Source organism: Sorex fumeus, unplaced genomic scaffold, assembly GCF_029834395.1.
Source record: "Sorex fumeus unplaced genomic scaffold, SorFum_2.1 ptg000042l, whole genome shotgun sequence".
Taxonomy (NCBI): Eukaryota; Metazoa; Chordata; class Mammalia; order Eulipotyphla; family Soricidae; genus Sorex; species Sorex fumeus.
This window is the reverse complement of record NW_026606099.1, coordinates 6,651,640-6,676,548: the sequence shown is the minus strand read 5'-3', so window position 1 is coordinate 6,676,548 and position 24,909 is coordinate 6,651,640. Positions and strand designations below refer to the sequence as shown.

At 42.0% G+C, this 24,909-nt stretch overlaps 1 protein-coding gene across 1 annotated transcript in view; it reads right to left on the bottom strand.

Annotated features, from left to right (window-relative positions):
• The window catches only part of TMPRSS12 (transmembrane serine protease 12), a 50,914-nt gene that overhangs the window by 5,458 nt on the left and 20,547 nt on the right, over positions 1-24,909 (bottom strand). The window contains 1 exon segment of the mRNA XM_056119993.1: positions 2,664-2,806. Within this exon segment, the coding sequence (XP_055975968.1) occupies positions 2,664-2,806 (143 nt within the window).

Here is a 24,909-nt window from a genome sequence, read left to right as displayed (position 1 = left end):
GATCAGAGAGAATATTTGCTATTTGCTATAGATAAAAGGTAGATGGATGAAGAATACTTATAACTAAATAATAATAAAATTTAATGGGAACAAAGAAGAGAGATTTCTCATTAGATGTACAAATATCTAATTAAGTACCTGGAAAGATATTCAACATCATTAGGTCTTTGTAAATGAGTTGGCACTTCATGAACCTACATAGTTGGCTAAAATAAGAAAGACAATAACAAGGGCTAGCAAAGATGTGGAGAAATTGGAATCCTCATAAATTGTTGGTAAGAACTTAAAATGGTATGTCACTTTAGCATACAGTTTGGCGGTTCTTCAAAATATTCTACATTGACTCAGCAATAACACTCCTACATGTAATTTCCAAGGGAAAAATATACATATATTTATATACCTATATATGGGCTGGAGCGATAGCATAGCGGGTAGGGCGTTTGCCTTGCACGTGGCAGACCTGGGTTCGGTTCCTCCACCCCTCTCGGAGAGCCTGGCAAACTACCAAGAGTATTCTGCCCACACGGCAAAGTCTGGCAAGCTACCTGTGATGTATTTGATATGCTAAACACAGTAACAACAAGTCTCACGATGGAGACGTTACTGGTGCCTGCTCGAGAAAATTGATGGATAACGGGAGGACAGTGCTACAGTGCTACCTATATGTAGAAATATTACACATAAATGTTCTAGCAATATTATTCAGTAATAATAAGTGGAAATGGTGCAAATATCTGTCAATTAATGGGTAATTAGTAGGTAGACTAATAAGATGGAGGTATTCATACAATGGCATAGTATTTAGCAATAGAATCAGTAAAGTATTAATATATGCTCTAGTGTGGATGAACTATGAAAACACTATAGTAAGTGAAAGAAACTGGTCCTAGAAGACCACATATTGAATGGTTCCTTTCAAGTTCAAAGAGATAATTTTATTTGTTTTTGTGTTGTTCCAAATAATATAAGGTAAATTTGGTTGTGTGTGCAAGGGGGCTGGCTAGGGTGGTGGGTGGGAAAATGGACCCATTGATGGTTAGAAATGCACACTGGTGGAGGGATTGACTTTGGAATATTTGATGCCTGGAACAACTGCATGAATCACTTGGCAAATTACAGTGTTACAATAAAAAATAAATTAAATTTACAACAAGAGTAACAAGTGGAGAAAGGAAAACCTCCTCAAATATGGTGTTGAGAAAAACTGGGGAAGGAAGGAAGAAAGGAAGGAGGGAGGAAAGGAGAGAGGGAGGGAACGAGGGGAGGAAAAAAGGAAGGAAGGAAGGAAGGAAGGAAGGAAGGAAGGAAGGAAGGAAGGAAGGAAGGAAGGAAGGAGAGAAGGAAGAGAGGGAGGGAGGGAGGCAAAAAAGGAAGGAGAGAAAGTAGGAAGAGAGGGAGGGAGGGAGGCAAAAAAGGAAGGAGGGAAAGAAGGAAGGAAGGGAGGGAGGAAGGAAGGAAGGAAGCAAGGAAGGAAGAAGGAAATTAAAACACTACCTCACACCATGCACAAAAATTAATTCAAATGGATTAAAGACCTGAATTGATGAAATACATTGAGAAAAATAGAGACAATTATTGACTTCAGATATGTTTTAAATAATTCAACTCCATGGGCAAAGAAAGTTAAAAATAAACAACCGGACTATATCAAACAAAAAAGCTTCTGCACTGCAAAAAGAAAAAAGAAACTATGAGTGACACAGTAACAACAAAGTCTCCAATGGAGATGTTACTGGGCCCGCTCGAGCAAATCGACGATCAACGGGAGGGCCTTTACTTTACTTTTATATAGGGCTGGAGCGATAGCACAGCGGGTAGGGCGTTCGCCTTACAAACAGCCAACATGGCCAACCCGAGTTCGATTCCTCCGCCTCTCTCGGAGAGCCCGGCAAGCTACCGAGAGTATTCGATATGCCAGACACAGTAACAGCAAAATCTCCAATGGAGACGTTACTGGGCCCGCTCGAGCAAATCGATGATCAACGGGAGGGCCTTTACTTTACTTACTTTACTTTTATATCAAATGGGAGAAATTTTTCATAGTCTCTAATAAACCATCTAATATCCAAGATATATAAAGCAGACATTTCTCCAAAGAAGACATATAGATGGCCAACAGGCATTTGAAAAAGTGGTCATCATCACTTATTTTCAGGGAAACGCAAATCAAAATGACAATGAGATACTTCCTCACACCTGTGAAAATGCCTGCATCAAAAAGACACACCCCTACCCCTACCCCCACCGCCCATGTCGCCAAAAAAAGAAATGATGAAGTCCTGAGGTCAATGCAACTTGGATCGAACTGAAAGGTATTGTGTTAAGTGAAATAAATCACAGGCAGAACAAACGCCAGATGATCTCACTCATGTGTTGTATATCATGAAATAAAGCAAGGAAACAGACAATGGCCAATGAAAACAAACCCTTGACTCAATCAACAGAACTGAGTTCACCACGGAAGGGCCGAGATGGGAAGAGAATAGGGAAGGAAGGAAATGTGGATAATGTGGATAATAAGGAAACTGGCATCATGGTGGAGGGATATTGGTGGTGGGTGTGGTGTAAATACCTAGAGCATAAATATTAAAACTATTGTAAATCATGTCACCCAAAAAAACTTTAAATAAATAATTCTAATGAAAATTATTTGGTCTTACCCTGCAAGTATCAAACTTTCCGTCTTCATCACCTGCACAAAATGAACTATTAGGAATTAATCCTGCATAACTATCCACAGAATTACAAATAGCTCGAGAAATGAAATGAACTTGTGCCTCCTGTAATGTAGTTGTGATATTACCTATAAAAAAATCAACAAATTATTTTGGAGAGTAAGCATTTTGACAAGAATTTAAAATGTCTATATTTGGGCTGGAATGATAGTACAGCAGGTAGGGCATTTGCCTTGCATGCAGCCAACCCAGGTTCCATCCCTGCATCACCTATGGTCCCCTGAGCACCACCAGGAGTGATTCCTGAGTGCAGAGTCAAGACTAACTTCTTTATTTAAAATAAAATAAAATAAAATGTTTATACTTAATGAGCTTAACATATTTTGATGACTCTAAAGTGGCGATTTCAACAATAAAGTAGAATTATAATCATTTAGGTATGTCTGTACATTTGTGTGTATGTATGTATATGCCTACAAAGATTATGGGAGAATGTTCACCAAAAGTTTATTCTGTATAGTAGGAATGTCAAGTTATTTTATATTATCTTTGCTCTCATGTATTTCCTGAAGATCTCACAGAATGATCTTTTATGTTTACAAAATAAAGTTACATTAAAATTGACAAAGACAAGGACTGAAGAGGTAAAATTGGCAAGAGCTTTCTTGGATTTCAAGTTGTTGTCAATAGACCACAAAGTTTATATCTTGAACTATGATGAACATGGAAATAAAAGATATTAATTCATATATGCCGCTAATTCCTTTCTTATTCTTAGATATAGTGTGACTTGTTGGGAGACTGGAGCGGTAGTACAGCAGGTAGGGCACTTGCCTTGCACATGACAGACATGGGTTCTATTCCTCCGCCCCTCTCTGAGAGCCCAGCAAGCTACCAAGAGTAATCCACCTGCATGGCAGAGCCTGGCAAGCTCCCCGTCGCATATTCGATATGCCAAACACAGTAAAAACGAGTCATACAATGGAGACATTACTGGTGCCCGCTCAAGCCAATCGATGAACAATGGGAGGACAGTGCTACAGTGTGACTTGTTGGGGGAATTCCCCAAACTCACCAGGGTCAAACCTGATTGTGTTCAGGGGACCATGCAAAGATGGAGATTGAATTCCAGGCCTTGTGTGTGCAAGGCATACACTCCCTGGCACCATATAGTGGTTCCTCTGTAACTCAAAAATAGAGGATAATCGGGCCGGAGTGATAGTACAGCGGGTAGGGCGTTAGCCTTGTACTCGGCCGACCTGGGTTCGATCCCCAGCATCCCATATGGTCCCCCAAGCACCGCCAGGAGTCATTTTGAGTGCAGAGCCAGGAATAACCCCTGAGCATAGCTAGGTGTGACCCAAAAAGCAAAAATATATATACATTGAGAGAGAGAGAGAGAGAGAGAGAGAGAGAGAGAGAGAGAGAGAGAGAGAGAGGATAATCTAAGACAACACTCCAAGAATCATTAAGGGACCAATATCATAAATTTAATCCAAAGAAAAGCTGCCATAACAGCAATGTCCGATTCCATCGATCACTTTCTGTGTTGCAGCTGTCATGTGTGATACCTAAATATTCCCTGTATCCTGAATCTTCCCCCAACTTTATAGTAATAAACCAGTAATTATTCCTGTGAATTCAGGTGGGTACATGTTCCAAGTATTCCATTCACACAATTACACTCTCCTGGTTATGCTAACTGGTCTAGGAGTCATTTGGAATAGGCAGAGATAATTGAAAAAACACCTAAAGATGCATTTGCTTTTGGTGGCTCAGGACCATGCAAAGTCAAGGATCAAGGCTGGAGCTTCTGCATGTAAAGTCTATGCTTCTGCCCTTGGAGTTATTTCCCAGCCCTCGCCAGCGTTTTCAAGCTGGAGCTACTAGAAAACCTTTCCACCCTCGTTGGAGGAGTGTTTGTTTGTTTGTTTGTTTGTTTTTAAGTACAATGTAGTCTGTGGCCAATTTCAACCTTAGGAGGACAGGCAGCCTCAGAGAATAAAGTCAATCTACAAAGAGCATAGGAATAGTAAATAGATATGAAATATGTCCTCAGTCATATTCCTGAATAAAGGTTTCTTAGAAGCTGGCCAGATTTATGCAATTAAAAATACAGTAATACTGGAGTTGGGGAGATAGTATAGTGGCTACGGTGCTTCCCTTTTACACGGTCAACCTGGGTTCAATCCCCAGCATCCTGAGCACTTGCCAGGAATGAATCCTGAGTATAGAGGCAGGCATAACCCCTGAGCATTGCCAGAATTATATACAATAATAATAATGATGAATAAAAATAAAGCAATTCTGGGCCAGAGAAATAGTACAGCATGTATGGTGCTGCACCTTGCATGTGCAGACCCAAGTTCAATTCCCAGCATTTTATATGATCTATCAAGCACTGCCCCGGGTGATCCCTGAGCACAGAACCAGTAGTAAGCCTTGAGCACCCACCAGATGAGGTCCCCAAACCAAAACCAAACAAAAATAAATAAATAAAGCAATACTGAGTATATGGGCTGGAGTGATAGCACAGCGGTAGGGCATTTGCCTTGCAAGCGACCAACATGGTTGACCTGAGTTCGATTCCTCCACCCCTCTCGGAGAGCCCGGCAAGCTACTGAGAGTATCTCGCCCTCACGGCAAAGCCTGGCAAGATACCCGTGAGGTATTCGATATGCCAAACACAGTAACAATAAGTCTCACGATGGAGATGTTACTGGGCCCGCTCGAGCAAATCGATGAACAACAGGAGGACCATGACTGAGTATATAATAAAATTGTATATAACAGAGCTGGAGAGATAGTATAGTGGGTAAGGCGATTGCTTTTTATACAGTCGTAAAAGGCAAATTATGGACATGTAAGTTATGGAACATAATCATGAAATGAACCTGTGAAGCTTAGTAATAATGTTTCAAATATGTTTTGGTGTAGAGTTCATAAAAACACTGTGTGTGACGGGGAAGGGAGGGAGAGGGAGAGATCATTTAAAATGCTGAAACACATGCTTTGCATGCAGGAGGCCTAGGTTTGATTTCTGCGGTGCCCCCAAACACAGAGTTGGACATGTCTCCTAAGCACTGGCTGAAATAAAATAAGCAGCAGAAGGGAAGGTATAGGAAGATAATTCAAATAGCAAAGTGTTTGCAAGAACCTGAATTCTATCTCGGCACTGCATGGGCCCCTGAGCAAAGATGGTTTAGGCCCAAGTGGTTCCTAAGCACTGCTAGGGGTGGCCTCTACAGAAAAAGTAAATAGTGGGGGCTGGAGGAATAGTTCATAACTTAGAAAGCTGGCTTTGCAAGTTTGGGAATTCAACACTGGTGCTGAACATGAATTGAAAATAATACTTGCAGCTTCACTGCAAAGGATTTCTTAACCTCACCTCAGCCACAGGTATGTGGGCATCGCAACAAAAGGGCACAATTCCCAGCAAGCACTGCAACTAAAATACACGCAAGCGCTATATCCAGGAAGTATGACTCCTGTTGATCACCTATGTGAACACTGCAGAAACCCCCATGTTCCTTCCCCCACCCACAGTATTAGTCTAGTTAATCCAACTAAAATGTGCATAGGTGATAATCACCACAGCTCTGTGTGTATAAGCCCCATTCATTAGAACAACAAAACAATGCAGGGAAGAAGAGAGGGAATAATAGGCCATATGCGAGCATTTTCAAAATGAATAAAGGAAAGAGCCCAGAACTAGATGCCTGTCTCTGTCTCATTGCCTTTAAGAACATCCTTGTACAAATCTAACACCAATTTACTATAGCATTAGCGCAAATCTTGATAGTTTTAAAACATAATTTTTACTTAAGAACCATGATTTACAAAGTTACTGTTATCTGAGTTTTAGGCATAAAATTTCAACACCAATCCCAATACCAGTGTCAATGTTCCTAGACTCCGTTCCCCAACCCTCCATCCACCCGCTGCCTGTCACCTTGACAGGCACATTACAAAGTTTGATGGATGCAGCTTAGAGTTCATGTTTTCAGAGTTGTTGAGTTGTGACTATAGCTATGCCGCTCTCCCATATCACCAGTATAACTGAAGCCTCCCCCCCTATTCCCCTTTGACTTCCCTTTCTCATCTTCTTCCTTTCCACCTTAATTTCTTTCCTTCTCTATACTTCTCCTCTCTAAAGATATATAGATCCAGCTTTAATTTTTCACATGTAGTTTTCCAGTTTCCCTGCATCATTTGTTGAAGACACTATCTTTACTCCATTTCATGTTCTCAGCTCCTTTATTAAAAATTAACTATCCATATATATGTGGTTTTGTCCTTGGAAATTCGATTCTGGTTCACTCATCAGAGAGCCTATCTTTATTCCGGTACCATGCAGTCTTGATCATTACAGATATATAACGCAGTTCCAAATTAGATAATGATGTACCTCCCAATTTCTTTTCAGTATGGCTTTGGCTATTCGTGATCTCTTTAGATTCTATTTTATTATTGAAAAACATCCTTGAATAATGTCATCTGATTTTGGGTAGTGATTGCATTGAATCTATATAATTTCTTAGGTAGAAATCCCATTTTAATAATATTGATTCTTCCTATCCACAAGCACAGAATATCTTTCCATTGCCTAAGGTCTTCTATCTGTTTCTTAAGTGATTTAGAGTTGTCATGGTATAGATCTCCTACATCTTTTGTTAAGTTGATTCCTACATGTTTTATTTTTTTTGACACTATTTTTTTACACTATTTTTTTGTTTTTAGGCCACACCTGACAATGCTCAGGGGTTACTCCTGGCTCTGCACTCAGGAATCACTCCTGGCATGCTCAGGAATGACAAGGATTGAACTCAGCTCAATCACGTGCAAGGCAAATTCCCTATCCACTGAAGTATCACTCAGGCCCCTTTATTACTATTTTAAATGAGCTAGACTTCATGATCACTTTTTCCTTTGATTCATTATTCTTATATAGAATGCAACTGAATTCCACCTTCCCAGCTCTCTGGACTCACATCTCAATCTCCATCAACCAATTCTGTTGAGCTCTTCTTGACCATCTCAAACACAATAGTCCAATAGTCCACCAGCCTATTCCAACTTCACCAAAAGACCAGTGTACACAAGAAGCTGTACAAGCCCAATATAAAAGAACACATCCTCCAAAACTTCACTAGATCCCTCACATAAGTCACAGAGAAATATCTGAAAGGAAGAACGTATTCCAGAAGGGTAAAAAGGTGACCACCATCAACCGAGCTCATCCAGAACCCTTTCACGCAGTAAGAGGGAGCAGTGCTAGTGAACTGGAGGACCGCACCTCCATACAACCACAACAACATGAAGAAACAGCGCAAATCCCCACCACGAGGAGAAGATGAAGAAAAGAGTCCAGAAGCCTCAACAGGGATTACCCACAAATACAATCTCTCTGATAAAGAATTCAGAGATGAAATGCTGAGGATGATCAATGAACTCAAAAAATAGTGGAGCCGACATCCAGTAAATTAAAGGAGGACATGAAAGAAACAATGGAATGAACAGCCAACAAAATACAGGAAGAAATAAGAGCAGAAATAAAAAAGCTACAATCAGAAGTGTCACAAGTAAAGCACTCGGTAGATGAAATAAAAAATTCAGTGGATGCCCTCAACAGTAGAATGGCTACAGCCAAAGACAGAATCATTGAGCTTGAAGATGACGTGCAGAAAGCGTACAGGCAACAACAAACAATGGGGAAAGACCTCAAAAGAGCTCTAGTGGGAATCAGAGTCCTAGATGATGATTCCAAGAGGAGCAACATTAGAATCATCAGAGTACCAGGAGGACAGGGAATCAACCCCAATGAAAAAGCCACGGTTAAAGAAATCATTGCTAAAAAGTTCCCAGAGCTGGAGAATGCAGGCATCCAGATGCAAGGAGTCAGAAGGGTGCCAGCTAAAAGAGACCCTAATGAAAAGACTCCAGAATGCAACTGATTTTTGTGTATTGACTTTGTAATCAGTTTTGCTGTATTGGTTTATTATTTCCAGGAGCTTTCTTGTGGACTCTTTTTTATTTTTTTGCTTTTTTGGGGGGTCATACCTGGTGATGCACAGGGGTTACTCCTGGCTCTGCACTCAGGAGTTACTCCTGGCAGTGCTCAGGGGACATATGGGATGCTGGGAATCGAACCTGGGTCGGCCGCGTGCAAGGCAAACGCCCTACCCGCTGTGCTATCTCTCCAGCCCCTCTTGTGGACTCTTTAGGGTCTTCTATATACATTATAATGTCATTTGCAAGTAGTGATAATTTGACTTCTTCTTTTCCAATTTGGATCCTTTTGATTTGTTTTTCTTGCCTGAATACTGTAGCCAAGATTTCTAATACTATATTGAATGAAGTTGCAAGAATAAACATCTTTGCCTTGTACCTGCAAGCAGCTACAGGGAACTGGAAACTCTCCTCAGCTAAGGTGCCCACATGAGCACCTAGGCCAGAGGGGACCCCTGCAGTTTTAGAAGTGTGCAAGCTCGCTCAGAACAGAAGTAGAACTCTAATCCAGAACCGGTACCAACGCAGCCCCTCCTCCGCAGGTACAGAGGTGGTGTCGGGTGTGGCCTCTGGGGTGGTGTCACTCATGCGGCCACAGTTATTTTTTTTTTTCTTATAGCAGAAAGGCACAAGAAGAAATGGGCTCACATCTCAACCTTCATTACCTAATTCTTACGAGGACAGCCTGGGTATCCCAAACACATTAGGCCAATAGTTCATTAGCCTATTCTAATCAAAATACTCCCCAAATTCACCAAAATAACAGTGAACATAAGAATCTGAACAAGCCTAATGTAAAAAAAATATATCCCCTGAAGCTCACTAGAGGCCCCCTTAAGTCACAGAGAACCATAAAGGAAATTAATATTCTTGAAGGGGTAAAGGGAGACCACCATTGACCAAGCCCATCCATAATCCTCCCTCACAGCGAGAGGGGACACTGAAAGTGAACTGGAGGGATCCACCTCCATACTATTACAGCAATATGAAGAAAAATCACAGATCCCCATCACAAGGAGTGGATGAAGAAAAGAGCCCAGAAGCCTCAACAAGGAATACCCACAAATACAATATCTCCAATAAAGAATTCAGAAATCAGATGTTGAGGATGTTCCATGAGCTCAAAGAGATGGTGGAATAGGCATCCAGTAAATTAAAAGAGGATATGAGAGAAACAGTGGAACAGACAGCCAATAAAATAAAGAAATGAGAGCAGAAATAATAAAGCTACAAACAGAAGTGTCACTAGTAAAGAATTTGATAGGTTAAATTAAAAACTCATTGGGTACCCCCAACAGTAGAACGACAACAGCTGAAGACAGAATCAGTGAGCTTGAAGATGAGCTGCAGAAAGCATATAGGCAACAACATACAATGGACAAACAGCTCAAGGGCAAATAAGAGACCTAGGGGATGAATTCATGAGGAACAGCCAAGACTCATTGAGTACCAGAAGGACAGGGGGCAGCCCCAATAAAGTAGTAGCAATTAAAGGTATCATTGTTGAGAAGTCTCCAGAGCTGGAGAATGCAGGCATCCAGATCCAAGAAGACCAAAGCGTACCAGCTAAAAGAGATCCTAATAGAAAGACTCCAAGACTCCATAATCAGAATGACGAACACCAAGATAGAGACACAATACTGCAAGGAGCAAGGTCGAAGAAGAAAATCACATACAAAGGAACACCCCTTAGATTTATAGCAGACTTATCAGAGGAAACAGTCCAAGCCCAAATACAGTGGTGGGATATAGTGAAAAAACTCATGAAATGAACGCCTCACCAAGAATACTTTATCCAGCTAGACTCTCACTCAGACTCGAAGGAACGATACACTAGTTCATGGATAAACAACAGCTCAGGGACTTCATAGACTCAAAACCAACCTTAAAAGAAGAGCTTATTTTCAGTAGTTTGGCAGTCAACCCACAAACTTCCCCAGGCACTATATAGTCTTATCAATAGCCAAGATCCAGAGACTATGAAATAAAGTTCCCGAAAGAAAGTAACACGGAATGTCCTGACCCCGCTCCGGGCTGTCTCACCAGGGCAATTCAGAGAGAGGCGGGTTGAGTTTCCCTCCCCACCCCAAGCAGAACCACAGCAACCAAAAACCACCAGAACCCAACCGCAGCCATGCTCAAGACCACTCTCCACCAGCTCGGATGAGCCTCACCTATGAGAGAATCTGCAGAAAAACCCAAGTATTCATGACCCATGACTGACATCTCCAAGCTCGCTCAGAACGGAAGTGGGCCTTCCTCCATCCAGCTCCCCAGTTTTTCAGTAGCTTGGCAGTCACAACCACAAACTGCCCCTGGCGCCATATAATCTCATCAATGGCCAAGATCCAGAGACTACAAAGTAAAGCTCCCAGAAGAGAGCAACACAGAACGTCTTGTACTCTAGCCCACTGATGTACCACTAGCAGCACACATTTGTTTGGTTTTAATATCACTTAATCACTTAATCACTTAATCCCCGTTATTCATCGATTTATTCGAGCGGGTGCCAGTAACGTCTCCATTCATCCCGGTTGCGTGCTAGCGTAGCCCAATGGTCTCTGTTCATTCTAGGAACATGCAGAGCCTCAAATCGATCATTTAGGGTCTTGACGAAGAAGTCTGACCATCTTATAGGTGGGCGTCCACGTGATCTTTTGATGTTCCGTGGAATCCAATCAGTAATGGCTCTAGTCCAGCGGTTGTCTGTAAACCTCATTACGTGTCCAGCCCATCTGATTTTTGATGTCTTGGCAAATGAGACAGCGTCCCTGATTCTTGAGCGTTGACGAAGATCAGAACTCCGGATTCTATCTCTCATTTGAGTGAATCGTGATATTCCAAGCATAGTTCTTTCGATTCCTCTTTGAGAGACCCGAATAGTGTTCTCATCCTGTTTTCGTAGGGTCCAGGTCTCTGAGGCATATGTTAATGCAGGAAGAATAGTGGAATCAAAGAGATGTGCTCGTAGCTGGAGGTTCTTTGTCCTTTTAGTTATTTCTTCAATGCTCTTGAAGGCATTCCAAGCCGCTCTCTTCCTCCTGCGCAACTCAGGTGCCAGGTCATTCATCATGTTGATTTCTCGACCTAGGTATATATAACTGTTGCATTCGGAGATGGTGGTTCCGTTGAGAGCGAATGGAGCGTCAGGAACAAGGCTGTTTCTCATAAACATTGTCTTTGTAAGATTCAGCTGTAGTCCGACCTTTCCACATTCATGGTCAAAGTCGTTCAGCATTTGTGCCGCTTGGCTGATGTTTGGTGTTATTAGAACGATGTCATCAGCAAAGCGGAGGTGGTGTAGTTGCCGACCATCTATCTTCACTCCCATGTTTTCCCATTCCAGTCGTCGCATGATGTTCTCGAGGGTGGCACTGAAGAGTTTTGGTGAAATGGTATCATCCTGCCGAACCCCTCTCTTGATATGGATGATTACTTCTTTGTAGAATGGTGAGATCTTGGTAGTGAATCCGCAATAGAGCTCACGAAGGATCCTGATGTATTGAGTTTGTACGCCCTGATTGGCTAGGGCTTCCATGACCGCTTCCGTCTCAACAGAATCAAAGACCTTTGATTTTGGTTTTAACATACATGCTTATAAATATCTTATATAAGGGTTTAAATGGCTCCAGGATGAAATACAACAATCTTCACACACTTTCCTCTTATGGTGGTGGGACGGTGCATAGTAGTGGGATTGGTGTTTGAATATTATTTGTAATGAACTATTGTGAACAACTTTATAAAAATTATATATGTATATATATAAAGAAGAACTGAAGGAGCTACTTAAAACAAGACAAATCCCACAAGCACACCAAACCTCTACAAAAACCCCACAACAATAATCTCTTTCAATGTGAATGGTCTAAATGCACCAATTGAAAGACACAGAATAGGGCTGGAGTGATAGCACAGCGGGTAGGGCGTTTGCCTTGCACGCGGCAGACCCGGGTTCGATTCCCAGCATCCCATATGGTCCCCTGAGCACCGCCAGGAGTAACTCCTGAGACTTGAGCCAGGAGTAACTCATGTGCATCGCTGGGTGTGACCCAAAAAGCAAAAAAAAAAGACACGAATGGCAAAATGGATTAAAAAACGGAATCCAACATTCTGCTGCCTACAAGAAACACATCTGGGGGCTGGAGTGATACCACAGCGGGTAGGGCGTTTACCTTGCACGCAGCCCGATCTGGGTTAGATTCCCAGCATCCCATATGGTCCCCCAAGCACAGCCAGGAGTAATTCCTGAGTGCATGAGCCAGGAGTAACCCCTGTGCATTGCTGGGTGTGACCCAAAAAGCAAATAAATAAATAACATATTTGAAAAAAAAAAAGAAACACATCTAAAAAATCAGGTCAAACACAGACTCAAAATCAAAGGATGGAAAACAATCCTTTCAAGCAAACAACTCCCTCAAAAAAGCCGGGGTGGCCATACTAGTATCTGGCAACATAGATTTCAGGCTGAAAAGGATTAGAAGGGACAGCAAAGTCCATTATTTAAAAATATAATCAAGGGATATGTACATCAGGAAGAAATCGCACTACTTAACATATACACCCCCAATGAAGGGCCAGCAAACTGCTGAAAACAACTAATAGACTTCAAGGAGGACATTAATAGCAATACAATAGTAGTTGGAGACCTCAACACTGCCTTATCACCTCTTGATAGATCAATAAGTCTAAAACTCAGCAAGGAAGTACTGGCTCTGGAGAAAGAAATGGAAGAGAGAGGACTAATAGATGTGTACAGGGTTTTTCACCCCCCAAAAAACAAATACACATTCTTTCCCAGTGCACATGGAACACTTTCCAAGATAGGCCAAATGCTGGGCCACAAAACATACCTCAATAGAATCAGGAAGATAGAAATTGTATCAACTATCTTTTCAGACCACGATGCACTAAAGATAGAAGTTAATCACACACAGAAGTGGAAATGCAAATCAAAAATGTGGAAATTAAACAACTCAGTGTTGAATAACAAGTAGATCAGGAATGAAATCAAGGAAGAAATCAAAAGATACCTGGAAACAAATGAGAATGAAGACACGAGCTACCAGAACTTGTGGGATGCAACTAAAGCAGTACTGAGGGGGAAAATTATGGCTCTGCAAGCATTTCTTGGGAAGGAAGAAAGGGCCCACAGCTGACTACACAGCTGACTACACAGCTCAAGATCTTAGAAAAGGACAAACAAAAGGAGCCCAAACCATACAGGAAGAAGAAAATAATAAAAATTAGAGTAGAAATTAATGACATGGAAACCCAAAAAAAGATCTGAAAGATCATTGAAACCAAGAGCTGGTTCTTTGAGAAAATAAACAAAATTGATAAACCACTAGCAAGACTCACAAGGAAAGAGAGAGAGAGAACCCTAATAAACCAAATCAGAAATGAAAAAGGGGATCTCACAATAGAAACTAAAGAAATTCAAAAGATCATCAGAGATTACTTTGAGAGTCTGTATGCCACGAAACAAGAGAACCTAGAAGAAATGGATAAATTCCTAGATTTTTATAACCTCCTAAGACTGAGTTGGGCTGGAGTGATAGCACAGCGGGTAGGGCGTTCGCCTTACAAGCGGCCAACATGGCCGACCCGAGTTCGATTCCTCCGCCCCTCTCGGAGAGCCCGGCAAGCTACCAAGAGTATTCGATATGCCAGACACAGTAACAACAAAGTCTCCAATGGAGACGTTACTGGGCCCGCTCGAGCAAATCGACGATCAACGGGAGGGCCCAAGACTGAGTCAATAAGATTTGGAATGTCTGAATATACCTATCACCATCAAGGAAATTGAAACAGTGATCAAAAGTCTTCCCCAAAACAAAAGCCCAGGTCAAGATGGATTCACTAGCAAATTCTTCAAAACATTTAAAGAGGACCTATTCCCAGTCCTTTTCAAGCTTTTACAGGAAATTGAAGAAACAAACTCTCCTAAACAGTTTCTGTGAGGCACATATCACCCTCATACCAAAAGCAGAGAGAGACACCACAAAAAAAAAAAAGAGAAAATTACAGGCCGATATCCCTGATGAACATGGAGGCAAAGATCATCAATAAAATATTAGCAATTAGAACCCAACGACTCAACAAAAAGATCATACACATGAACAAGTAGAATTATCCCAGAGATGCAAGGATGGTTTAACATTCCCATGTCAATCAACATAATCCATCATATCAATAAAAGAAAAGATAAAAAATATATGATCATATCAATAGATGTATAAAAAGCACTTGACAAGATCATAACCCATTTATGATGAAAATTCTCAGCAAAATGGAAATTGAACTAACTTTCCTCAATATTATCAAAGCCACTGACTACAAGCCCATGGCAAGCATTATTCTCAATGGGGAAAAACTAAAAGCCTTCCCTCTAAGATCAGGGACAAGACAAGGATGCCCATTCTCACCACTTCTATTCAATATAGTACTGGAAGTACTTGCCATAGCAAGTTAGGCAAGAAAAAGATGTTAAGAGCATCCAGATAGGAAAGGAAGAAATCAAGCCCTCACTTTGCAGATGAGATGATACTACGTCTAGAGAATCCTAAAGCCTCTACCAAGAAACTCCTAGAAACAATAGACTTGTACAGTAAAGTCACAGGCTATAAAATCAATACCCAAAAATCCTTGGCCTTCCTATATGCAAATAATGAGACAGAGGAAAGAGACATGAATAAAGCAATCCCATTCACCATTGTGCTCCAGAAAATCAAGTACCTCAGAATCAGATTACTAAGGAGATAAAGGACCTCTAGAAAGAAAACTACCAAACGCTATTCAATCAAATAAAAGAGAACCCTAAAGCCTCTACCAAGAAGCTCCTAGAAACAGTAAACTTGTATAATAGAGTCACAGACTATAAAATCAATACCCAAAAGTCCATGACTTTCCTATATGCAAATAATGAGAGAAAAGAAAGTGAAATGAAAAAACAACCCCATTCACAATCATGCCTCAGAAATAAAGTACCTTGGAATCAGCTTAAACCTAAGGAGGCAAAGGATCTGTACAAAACACTACTTCAAGAAATAAAAGGGGGAGTTGCCGCCCACGAACGAGCCCTCTGGCTGCTGATTGAGCTGCTTATCGGCTATCATCCCAGAGACTCAGAAACAAAGCTCGGAACCCAGTGGCTTTTGGCAGAAATGCGGCCAGACTACGCATTAGGTTTCTGGTGCCAGACCACCCCAGGTAGGAATGGGTTTCATGCCTTGGTCTGTTTCCCCTGGCGGCTCAGTTGACGCTGCCATCTTCCAGAGGCCCAGGGATAGCTAGGGAGGTACCCACAGTGATGAGGAACACAGGGCCTCATGGGAGGGGGGCAGAGCCAGCCCTTCTCCCCCCTACCCTGCCCCTATGAGACCCCGAGTTGCTGCCACGAATGAACCCTCTGGCTGCTGATCGAGCTACTTATCGGCCATGATCCCAGAGACTCAGAAACAAAGTTTGGAACATAGCAGCTTTGGGCAGAAATTCCTCTAGATTTAATTATTAAAACTTCAGAATTCCAAAATCATGTGGCCTCAATAGCGACCACGCATCATCATATGCAATTTATAATCAGCAATAGAAAATAAATTGTCTAATGTTGCCTTTTTAGCAGATCTGAGTGTTGGGGTAAAATCCCAAATAATAATGGAGGGTTTGTTGTCAAAATATTGAATGTAATCAATGTAGAGAGAGAGTAATATGGAAATCATCTGCTACACATTAGTGGAAGGGTGTGGGACTGGGGAGATATTGGAGTTTTGGGGGGGTGGAAAACGTGCACTGGTGAACGGTCGGTTGTTTCATCATTGTATGACCGAGACTTAAACTGAAAACTTTGTAACTGCTCTCACGGTGTTTCAATTAAATAAATAAATAAATAAATGGGGACATGAGGAAATGGAAACACATCCCCTGCTTATGGATTGGGAGAATTAACATTGTCAAAATGGTAATACTCCCCAAAGCATTATATGTATTCAATGCTATCTCTATAAGGGATCCATATTAGTCAACCTACTGTATGAGAGAGAAGGAGAAGGAAGAAGAGAAGGAAGGGGATGAGGGGGAGGAGGAAGAGGAAGAGGAAGAGAGGAAGAGATGGAAGAGGAGGAGGATGCTGCTGCCATAGAGGCATGAAGTGGGTGGGGAGTGATGGGAGGGAACTTGGGGACACAGGTACTGGGAAATGTACACTGGTGGAGGGATGGGTATTGAAATACTGTATGACTGAAATCTAATCACAAACAGCTTTGTAAGGGTCTATCTCACAGTGATTCCATACAAAAGTTTAAAAATAAAAAGAATGATACTGACTGTGGTTTTGTTATAAGTAACTATCTTGGGGAAAGTTTCTCCCATCCCTATTTTGTTGGAAGTTTTATCATTAATGTATGTTGGATCTTGTCAAAAGTTTTCTCTGCATCAACTGATAAAATCGTATTACATTATTTTTCATTTTACTAATGTGGCATATTATGTTAATTGGTTTGCATGTGTTGAACTATCCTTGCATCCTTAGTATAAATCCCACTTGAACAAGTTACATGATTTTTTTATATGTTCTTTGATTTGGTTAGCTAAGATTTTATTAAGGATTTTTTCATTGATATTCATCAGGGAGATTGGTTTGAAATTTTCCTTCTCGAAGTGTCTCTACCTTGGGTTTTTTTTGTAATATTATCTTCATAGTTAGGAAGAATTCCTATATTTTTTATATTTTGGAAGAAATTAAAAAGTAAAGGCAGCCCCAAAGGAGAGAGAGAGAACAAAAGGGAATGCCCTGCCACAGAGGCAGGGTAGGGTGGGGGGATGGGGGGTGGGAGGGATATTGGGACCCCGTGGTGATGGAAAATGGGCACTGGTGGAGGGGTGGGTATTTGATCATTGTATAATTGAAACCTTAATCACTTAATCACTTAACTTCCCATTAGTCGTCGATTTGCTCGAGCGGGCGCCAGTAACGTCTCCATTTGTCCCTGTCGCGTGCTAGTGTAGCCCAATGGCATCTGTTCGCTCCGGGAACATGAAGGGCCTCAAACCGATCGTTCATGATCTTGACGAAGAAGTCTGACCATCTGGTAGGTGGGCGGCCACGCGGTCTTTTGACATCCTATGGAATCCAATCAGTAACAGCTCTAGTCCAACGGTCGTCTTTAAATCTCATTACGTGACCAGCCCATCTGATTTTCGACACCTTGGCAAATGAGACAGCGTCCCTGATCCTTGATCGTCGACGGATGTCAGAACTCCGGATTCGTTCTCTCATTTGAGTGAAACGTGATATTCCAAGCATAGCTCTTTCTATTCTTCTTTGGGAGACCTGAATAGCATTCTCATCCTGTTTGCGTAGGGCCCAGGTCTCTGAGGCATATGTTAATGCAGGAAGAACAGTGGAATCAAAGAGATGTGCCCGGAGCCGGAGGTTCTTCGTCCTCTTAGCTATTTCTTCGACGTTCTTGAAGGCGTTCCAAGCCGCTCTCTTCCTCCTGCGCAGCTCGGGTGCCAGGTCATTTCTCATGTTGACCTCTCGACCTAGGTACACATAGCTGTTGCATTCGGAGATGGTCATTCCATTGAGAGCGAATGGGGCGTCAGGAACAAGGCTGTTTCTCATAAACATTGTCTTCGTGAGATTCAGCTGTAGTCCTACCTTTCCACACTCACGGTCAAAGTCGGCCAGCATTTGTGCCGCTTGGCTGATGTTTGGTGTTATTAAAACAATGTCATCAGCAAAGCGGAGGTGGTGTAGTTGCCGACCATCTATCTTCACTCCCATTCCTTCCCATTCCAGTCGTCGCATGATGTTCTCGAGGGTGGCACTGAAGAGTTTCGGTGAAATGGTATCACCCTGCCGCACCCCTCTCTTGACATCAACGATCACTTCTTTGTAGAATGGTGAGATCCTGGTAGTGAATCCGCAATACAGCTCACGGAGGATCCTGATGTATTGGGCTTGAATGCCCTGATTGGCTAGGGCTTCAATGACCGCTTCCGTCTCAACAGAATCAAAGGCCTTCTTTAAATCAATGAACGTTAAACAGAGCGGCATCTTGAACTCCCGAGAAACCTCAATGAGCTTGCTTATCGTGTGGATATGGTCGATGGTGCTGAATCCTTTGCGGAACCCTGCTTGCTCGCATGGTTGTCCTTCATCTAGTGTTCTGCCCATCCTATTTAGGATGACTCGAGTGAACAACTTGTAGATGACAGACAATAGGCAGATCGGGCGATAGTTGCCAATGTCATGGATGTCTCCCTTCTTGAACAGTAGTACGGTTCTGCTGGTTTTCCATTGGGACGGAACCTTGCATTCAGACAGGTAGCGAGTGAAGAGCCGAGCCAGTGTATTGATGAGTACTGACGGCAGGTTCTTCAGGTGTTCAGGTCTGACCTTGTCTGGGCCGGGTGCTGTTTGTTTCTTTACCGACGAAATGGCGTGTCGGATTTCGGAAGGGAGAACGTTGGGAACGACATACCCATCCTGTGGAATTTGGTATGTCGGCAAGTGGACATGGCTATCGAAGAGATTTGAGTAGAAGTCATGGATAATCTTCTCCATTGCCGTTCTGGAGGATGTGATGGATCCATCAGTCAGGACGTCGGAGGGCAGTCATCTTGGACTTATAGTTGGCGAAGGACAGGCGGGCGTTACGAATACTTTTCCCGGCTTTTGCCGCATCTACCAGTACTTCTGCTCTTCTCTCTTTGAGGTCTTCCTTGATCGCATCTCTGCACTGCTTTGCGAGCTTGGACGTTAGCTTGCGGTTGCCTGAGGCATGTGCCAAACCACGCTGGCGAATTAGCTCAAGAGTTTTCGAAGATAGGCGATTTTTTGTGGCTATCTCTCTCTTGGCGTTCCTCGCACATTCATGGAGGTGCTGAACCAGTCGATCGTATTCCTCGTCAATGTTGTCAACAATGGCATCTTCCCATGTTGCCGCAATAGTACCAAAGAGTTCCCAGTTGGTGGTCATTCTGGGAGTTCTCTTTTTGAACTTTGCAGCCCTTTCTCCCCGCTCTGTGAAGTAGAATTTTGCACGAAGGAGACGGTGATCCGATCCCGTTCGAAATTTTGGGACAACAGCGACATCAGTCAGGCAAAACCGTCGATTGAATATGATGTGGTCTATTTCGTTGTGGAATCGTCCACTGGGAGACTCCCATGTCCATCGTTTAGATTCTGCCTTCTGGAACTGTGAGTTACCATGAATGGTCTTGGTCAACATGATGAACTCAGACAGTCTCTCACCCTGTTCGTTCCATTCTAGGCCATGGGTCCCAATGTGAAGTTCTTCAGCTGGTCCTATCTTGGCATTAAAATCACCCACAATGATCTTGTAGAAGGTGCGGTCTTCTTTATAGAACTTCTCTAGCTCCATGTAGAACTTCTCGATTTCTCTTTCATCATAATGAGATGTTGGTGCGTAGACAACTAAGATAGAAACTGCAGGCAGTGAGCCACATCTATTCAAATGTAAACGTCCGATTCGGGTTGTTAGGCATTCGAATGAATCAATGCTCTTGGCCAAGTTTGTGTTGACAAGGACACCAACGCCTCCAACACCTCTTTTATTGCATGTTCCGAGGAACAATTCTTCTCCAGTGTCGAAAACGGCATGGTGAGATTCGTGCCTTCTTATCTCGGTCAGACCAATGATGTCGTACTTGATCATTCGCGCTTGTACCATCAGGTCCTTGATGGATGCATCTGATGCTAGCGTAGGTGCATTGAAAGTACAGACGATCATTTTTGTCTTCCTTCGTTGTGGCAGCCTAGGTCGGCCTTGAGATTTTGTCGGCCTCTCCTTTCTCATCCTTCTCAGTGCTGCCATGTCGGTGAAGCCTTCAGGGTCAGGTGAATGAGACCAGTTGTAGTTACTGGTTTTGGCATATCAAATACACAGCGGATAGCTTGTCAGGCTCTTCCGATAATTGAAACCTAAGCACAAAAATTTGTAAGTCTACAACTGTACCTCATGGTGTTTCACTAATAAAAATTAAATTTAAAAAAATACAAAAAAAAGTAAAGGCAGTAAATCTTTTCTGAAGGTTTGATAGAACTCACCAGTAAATCCATCTGAACTGAGAATTTTGTTGTTGGGAGATTAGTTTTTAAAAAATTACAGCACTGTGTTTTTCTAAATTATTCATACAGTTTTTTCAGGCATTAAATATTCCAACACCAATCCTACCACCAGTATGCCCTGTGGATCAGATTTGCTGTGATCCTATTGGGCTGGCAGGACTGTGAAATTTTGAGATGTCCAGGAACAACAGATCTGGAACAATATGGTGGCTTGTAGGTTTGATGAAGTTCAGTTGTGAAGCTGGGCCATTTCTATGTCAGAGAGATTTGGGTCTGACTGAGGAATATGCCCCATCTACATTCCAAGAAGCCCCTAGAGTTCTCAACCTGGACCAGTCTACCTGGAAAGATTCTATAGTATCTTTTGTATACTCTCTCTCTTTATCTATCTATCTAGCTAGCTAGCTAGCTATATCTCTAGCTATATCTATATCTATATGGTATACTATAGTATAGTTCTTTTGGAGAAGGGGTGCTGGGCTATTTTTCTGCTGCCAAGATGATAGGTGTGGAGATCTTCAAGAGGTTCTTCATTACTGTTTCATTTTTGTTACTTGTGATTCTATCTCTTCCTCATTCACTTTTGGTAGATTACATGACTCTAAAATCTATTCATTTTTTTGTAGATCCTAGTTTAAGAGCATAAAGTCACTTATAGTAACCTTTTACTATATTTTGAATTTCGGAAAGATCTGTTATAATTTCTCCCCTTTCACCTCTGATCTATTTAAACATTTTCTCTCTTTTTCCTCATGAATCTAGCTAATGGTTTATTCATCTTGTTTATTCTAAGAACCAGCTCCTGGTTTCATTGATTCTTTGAATTGCTTTTTTGATTTCAATGTTATTGATTTCTGCTCGCGTTTTTACAATCTCCCTCTTTCTCGTACTTTTTGGGTTCGTTTGCTGTTCCTTCTCCAGATTTCTTACATGTTTGTTCAGGCTATTGATTTGAGCTTTTTCTTCTTTCTTAACGTAGGCCCGCATTGCTGTTAATTTTCCCCATATCACAGCTTTTGCTGTATCCTATAGATTCTGGTAGCTTGTATCTTGTCATTATTTTCAAGAAATCTTTTAATTTCTTCCTTGATTTCCTCTCTGATCCAATTGTTTTTTAGAAGTGTTTTGTTCAACTTCCAACTGTTGAAATTTCTCCCCATCTTCTTTTTGTGAAAACCTCTGAAATCTCCAAGTGGTAACCCTTCCAACAGAGTTTTCTTTTTAAGAAAACTTCTGGGCTATAAGGGGGCAGGTTGGGATTGGGAGGGAAACTGAGAATATTGGTGGAGGGAAGATCACACTGGTGGTGTTGAAACACTAAATGCTTGAAACAATTGTATAATGAACAACTTTGTAAATTACTTTTAATGGAAGTTAATTAAAAAAGAGTTTCGGAGCTACTCGAGTCATTTACTTCTTTATTGTTTGGGGGCCAAATCCAGCAATGCTTAGGGGTTATTTCTGACTTTGCACTCAGGAATCACTCCTGGCAGTGCTTAAGGAGGCCACATGGGATGTCAGGGATCAAATCTGGGTTCGCATATGCAAGGCAAGTGCCCTACCCTCAAAGTGACTACCTGTGGTAATCAACAAAGCACAAGAAAGTATGAAAGTCGAAATAAAAAAAAAACTACTGCAGTCAGAATGGCAGAAATTAAGAACACGGTAGATGATATATAACAGTCAAGAGAAGCTCTGAGTAGCAGAATAACATCATCTGAGCGAAAGATCACGGAGTTCCAAGACAAGAAACCATGAGGAAAAAGTAAGTGTGTGAACTGAAAAAACAAACATCCCCCACCCCACCCCACCCCCACACCCACTTGCTTTACATGTCTGCGGGCCTGGATTTACTTCTTTGCACCCCTCAAAAAGATTAATAATCAAAAAAGCAAGTGAAAATGACAATAACATAATTGGGGTGTAAATCAGAATTCTGATATGTTTAAGACACAGAATTAAGCTATGTACTTAAATCACCCAATTTTTAACAAAAATATTGTAAGATATAAATAAATAGCAAAAGAAACTGACTAGCATAGTATCATAGATATTGATATTACCAAAGACTTTATTATCTGGGGGTGAGAGGGCAGGGGATTATCACACCCAGAAATGCTCAGAACTTACTCCTGAGTTCTGCACTCAGCAATTACTACAGGCAGTTCCGCCCAGTGATAATACAGTGGATAAGGCGCTTGCCTTGCACGCAGCCCATTTGGGTTTAATCCAGGTATCCCATATGGTCCCCTGGGCACCGCCAGGAGTGATTCCTGAGTGCTGAACCAGGAGTATCCCCTGAGCATTGCTGAGTGTAGCCAAAAAACTTTTTAAAAGTTAAAAAATTTAAAAAAAAAAGACTTTCATATTCTGCTGAGATTTTATTTCAAGGAAAAATACCCTTCCAAAGTGAAAGTAAATAAAAACTTCCCAAACAAATACTGTGGTAGTTTCCTGAAGCAGCTGCCCAGTGCAGACTCCAGTTTTCAGCCAAGAAATATCATACAAAGTCAAGAGTCTACAATGGAGGGTTGGAGCAATAGCACAGTGGGTAGGGTGTTTGCCTTGCACATAGTCAAACCAGGTTCCATCCGCAACATCCTGTGGTCCTCCAATCACCGCCAGGAGTAATTCCTGAGTACAGAACCAGGAGTAGCCCCTTGCAACGCTGAGTGAGTGCGAACAAAAAAAAAAAAGGGTCTATAATGGAGCAAAGAAAGTCTCCTCCATAAATATTTAGGAAACATGACAGTCACATACAAGCACATAAAATTAGCCCTACATACAGCAGCATGCACACATTAATTCAAAATAATGTAAAGGCTGAGCCTGGCAAGCTACCCGTGATGTATTCGATATGCCAAGTACAGTAACAACAAAGTCTCCAATGGAGATGTTACTGGGCCCGCTAGAGCAAATCGATGAACAACGGGAGGACAGTGACAGTGAATGTAAAGGCTTTATGTAACCTGAAACCATATGATATATGGACGAAAATATAGAAAATACAGTCCCTGGCATCAGTATGAGAGATAAGCAAATCAGTCTCAAAACAAATATCACAATCACGATCATCCTGTTGTTCGATTGTCTTGAGCAGGCACCAGTAACATCCCCTTCTTCCTAGCCCTGAGATTTCAAAAGAGCCATTTCAATGCTCTTTCAGGGTTAGGAGAATGAGACCCATCATTGTTACTGGTATTTGGCATATTGAGTATGACACGGGAAGTTTGCCGTGCGGGCAGGATGCTTTTGGTCGCCTGCCAGGTTCTCCAAAGGAAAAAAGAGATAATAAGATGTCGCAAATGCGGCCGCGTGTGCTTCCAGGAGCTGGGTTTTATAGTCTCTGCGTCTTGGCCATTGATGGGACCAATCCTGGCGCTGGCAGCAGCTGGTGGGTATGACGCCTACCTACTAGAAGATGGGGGGGTCTGGGTGGAGAAGGCCCAGTCCCAATCCGAGCAGGCTTGAAGATCTCAGTCCCAGGACCCACATGGCTGCGTTCCTCTGAAAGTTCCTTCATGCATGAGGCTTGTCCGGACGTGTGGAGAGTGGTCCCAGCATGGCCATGGCTAGCTCCGGAGGTCCTCAGCTGCTGGGGATCTGCTGGGGCGGGGGGGGGGGGGCGGAAGGAAACTCAACCCGCCCCTCTCCAAGGGGCCCCAGTGAGGACAGCCAGGCGCAGGGGCAGGAGACTCTATGTACTGATATATTTGCTTTGAGACTGAATTTGCTTTGAGACTGCTTTAGACAAACAAATCAGTCTGTCTAAATCAGTCTCAAATACATTTTATTAAAATATATTCAAAACAAAAATATATAGACAAACAAATCATTCTCAAAAATAATAAAACAACTCCATTGAAAAATAGGTCAAAGACCTAAGTAGATACTTCTCAAATAAAAAGACATACAGATGCCCAACAGTCACATGGAAAAATCATAACAAATATTTAGGAAAATGCAGACCCAAACTATAATGAAATTAGCCTCACATTGTGGGAATAGCTATTATCTAAAATAAAAGAAAAAGTAACGACAAGATGGGAAAGTGAATGAAGATTTCAATGTATTGAGCTTTCCTGCAAAATATGGCAGACAGGCTGCAGTGATAGTATGGTGGGG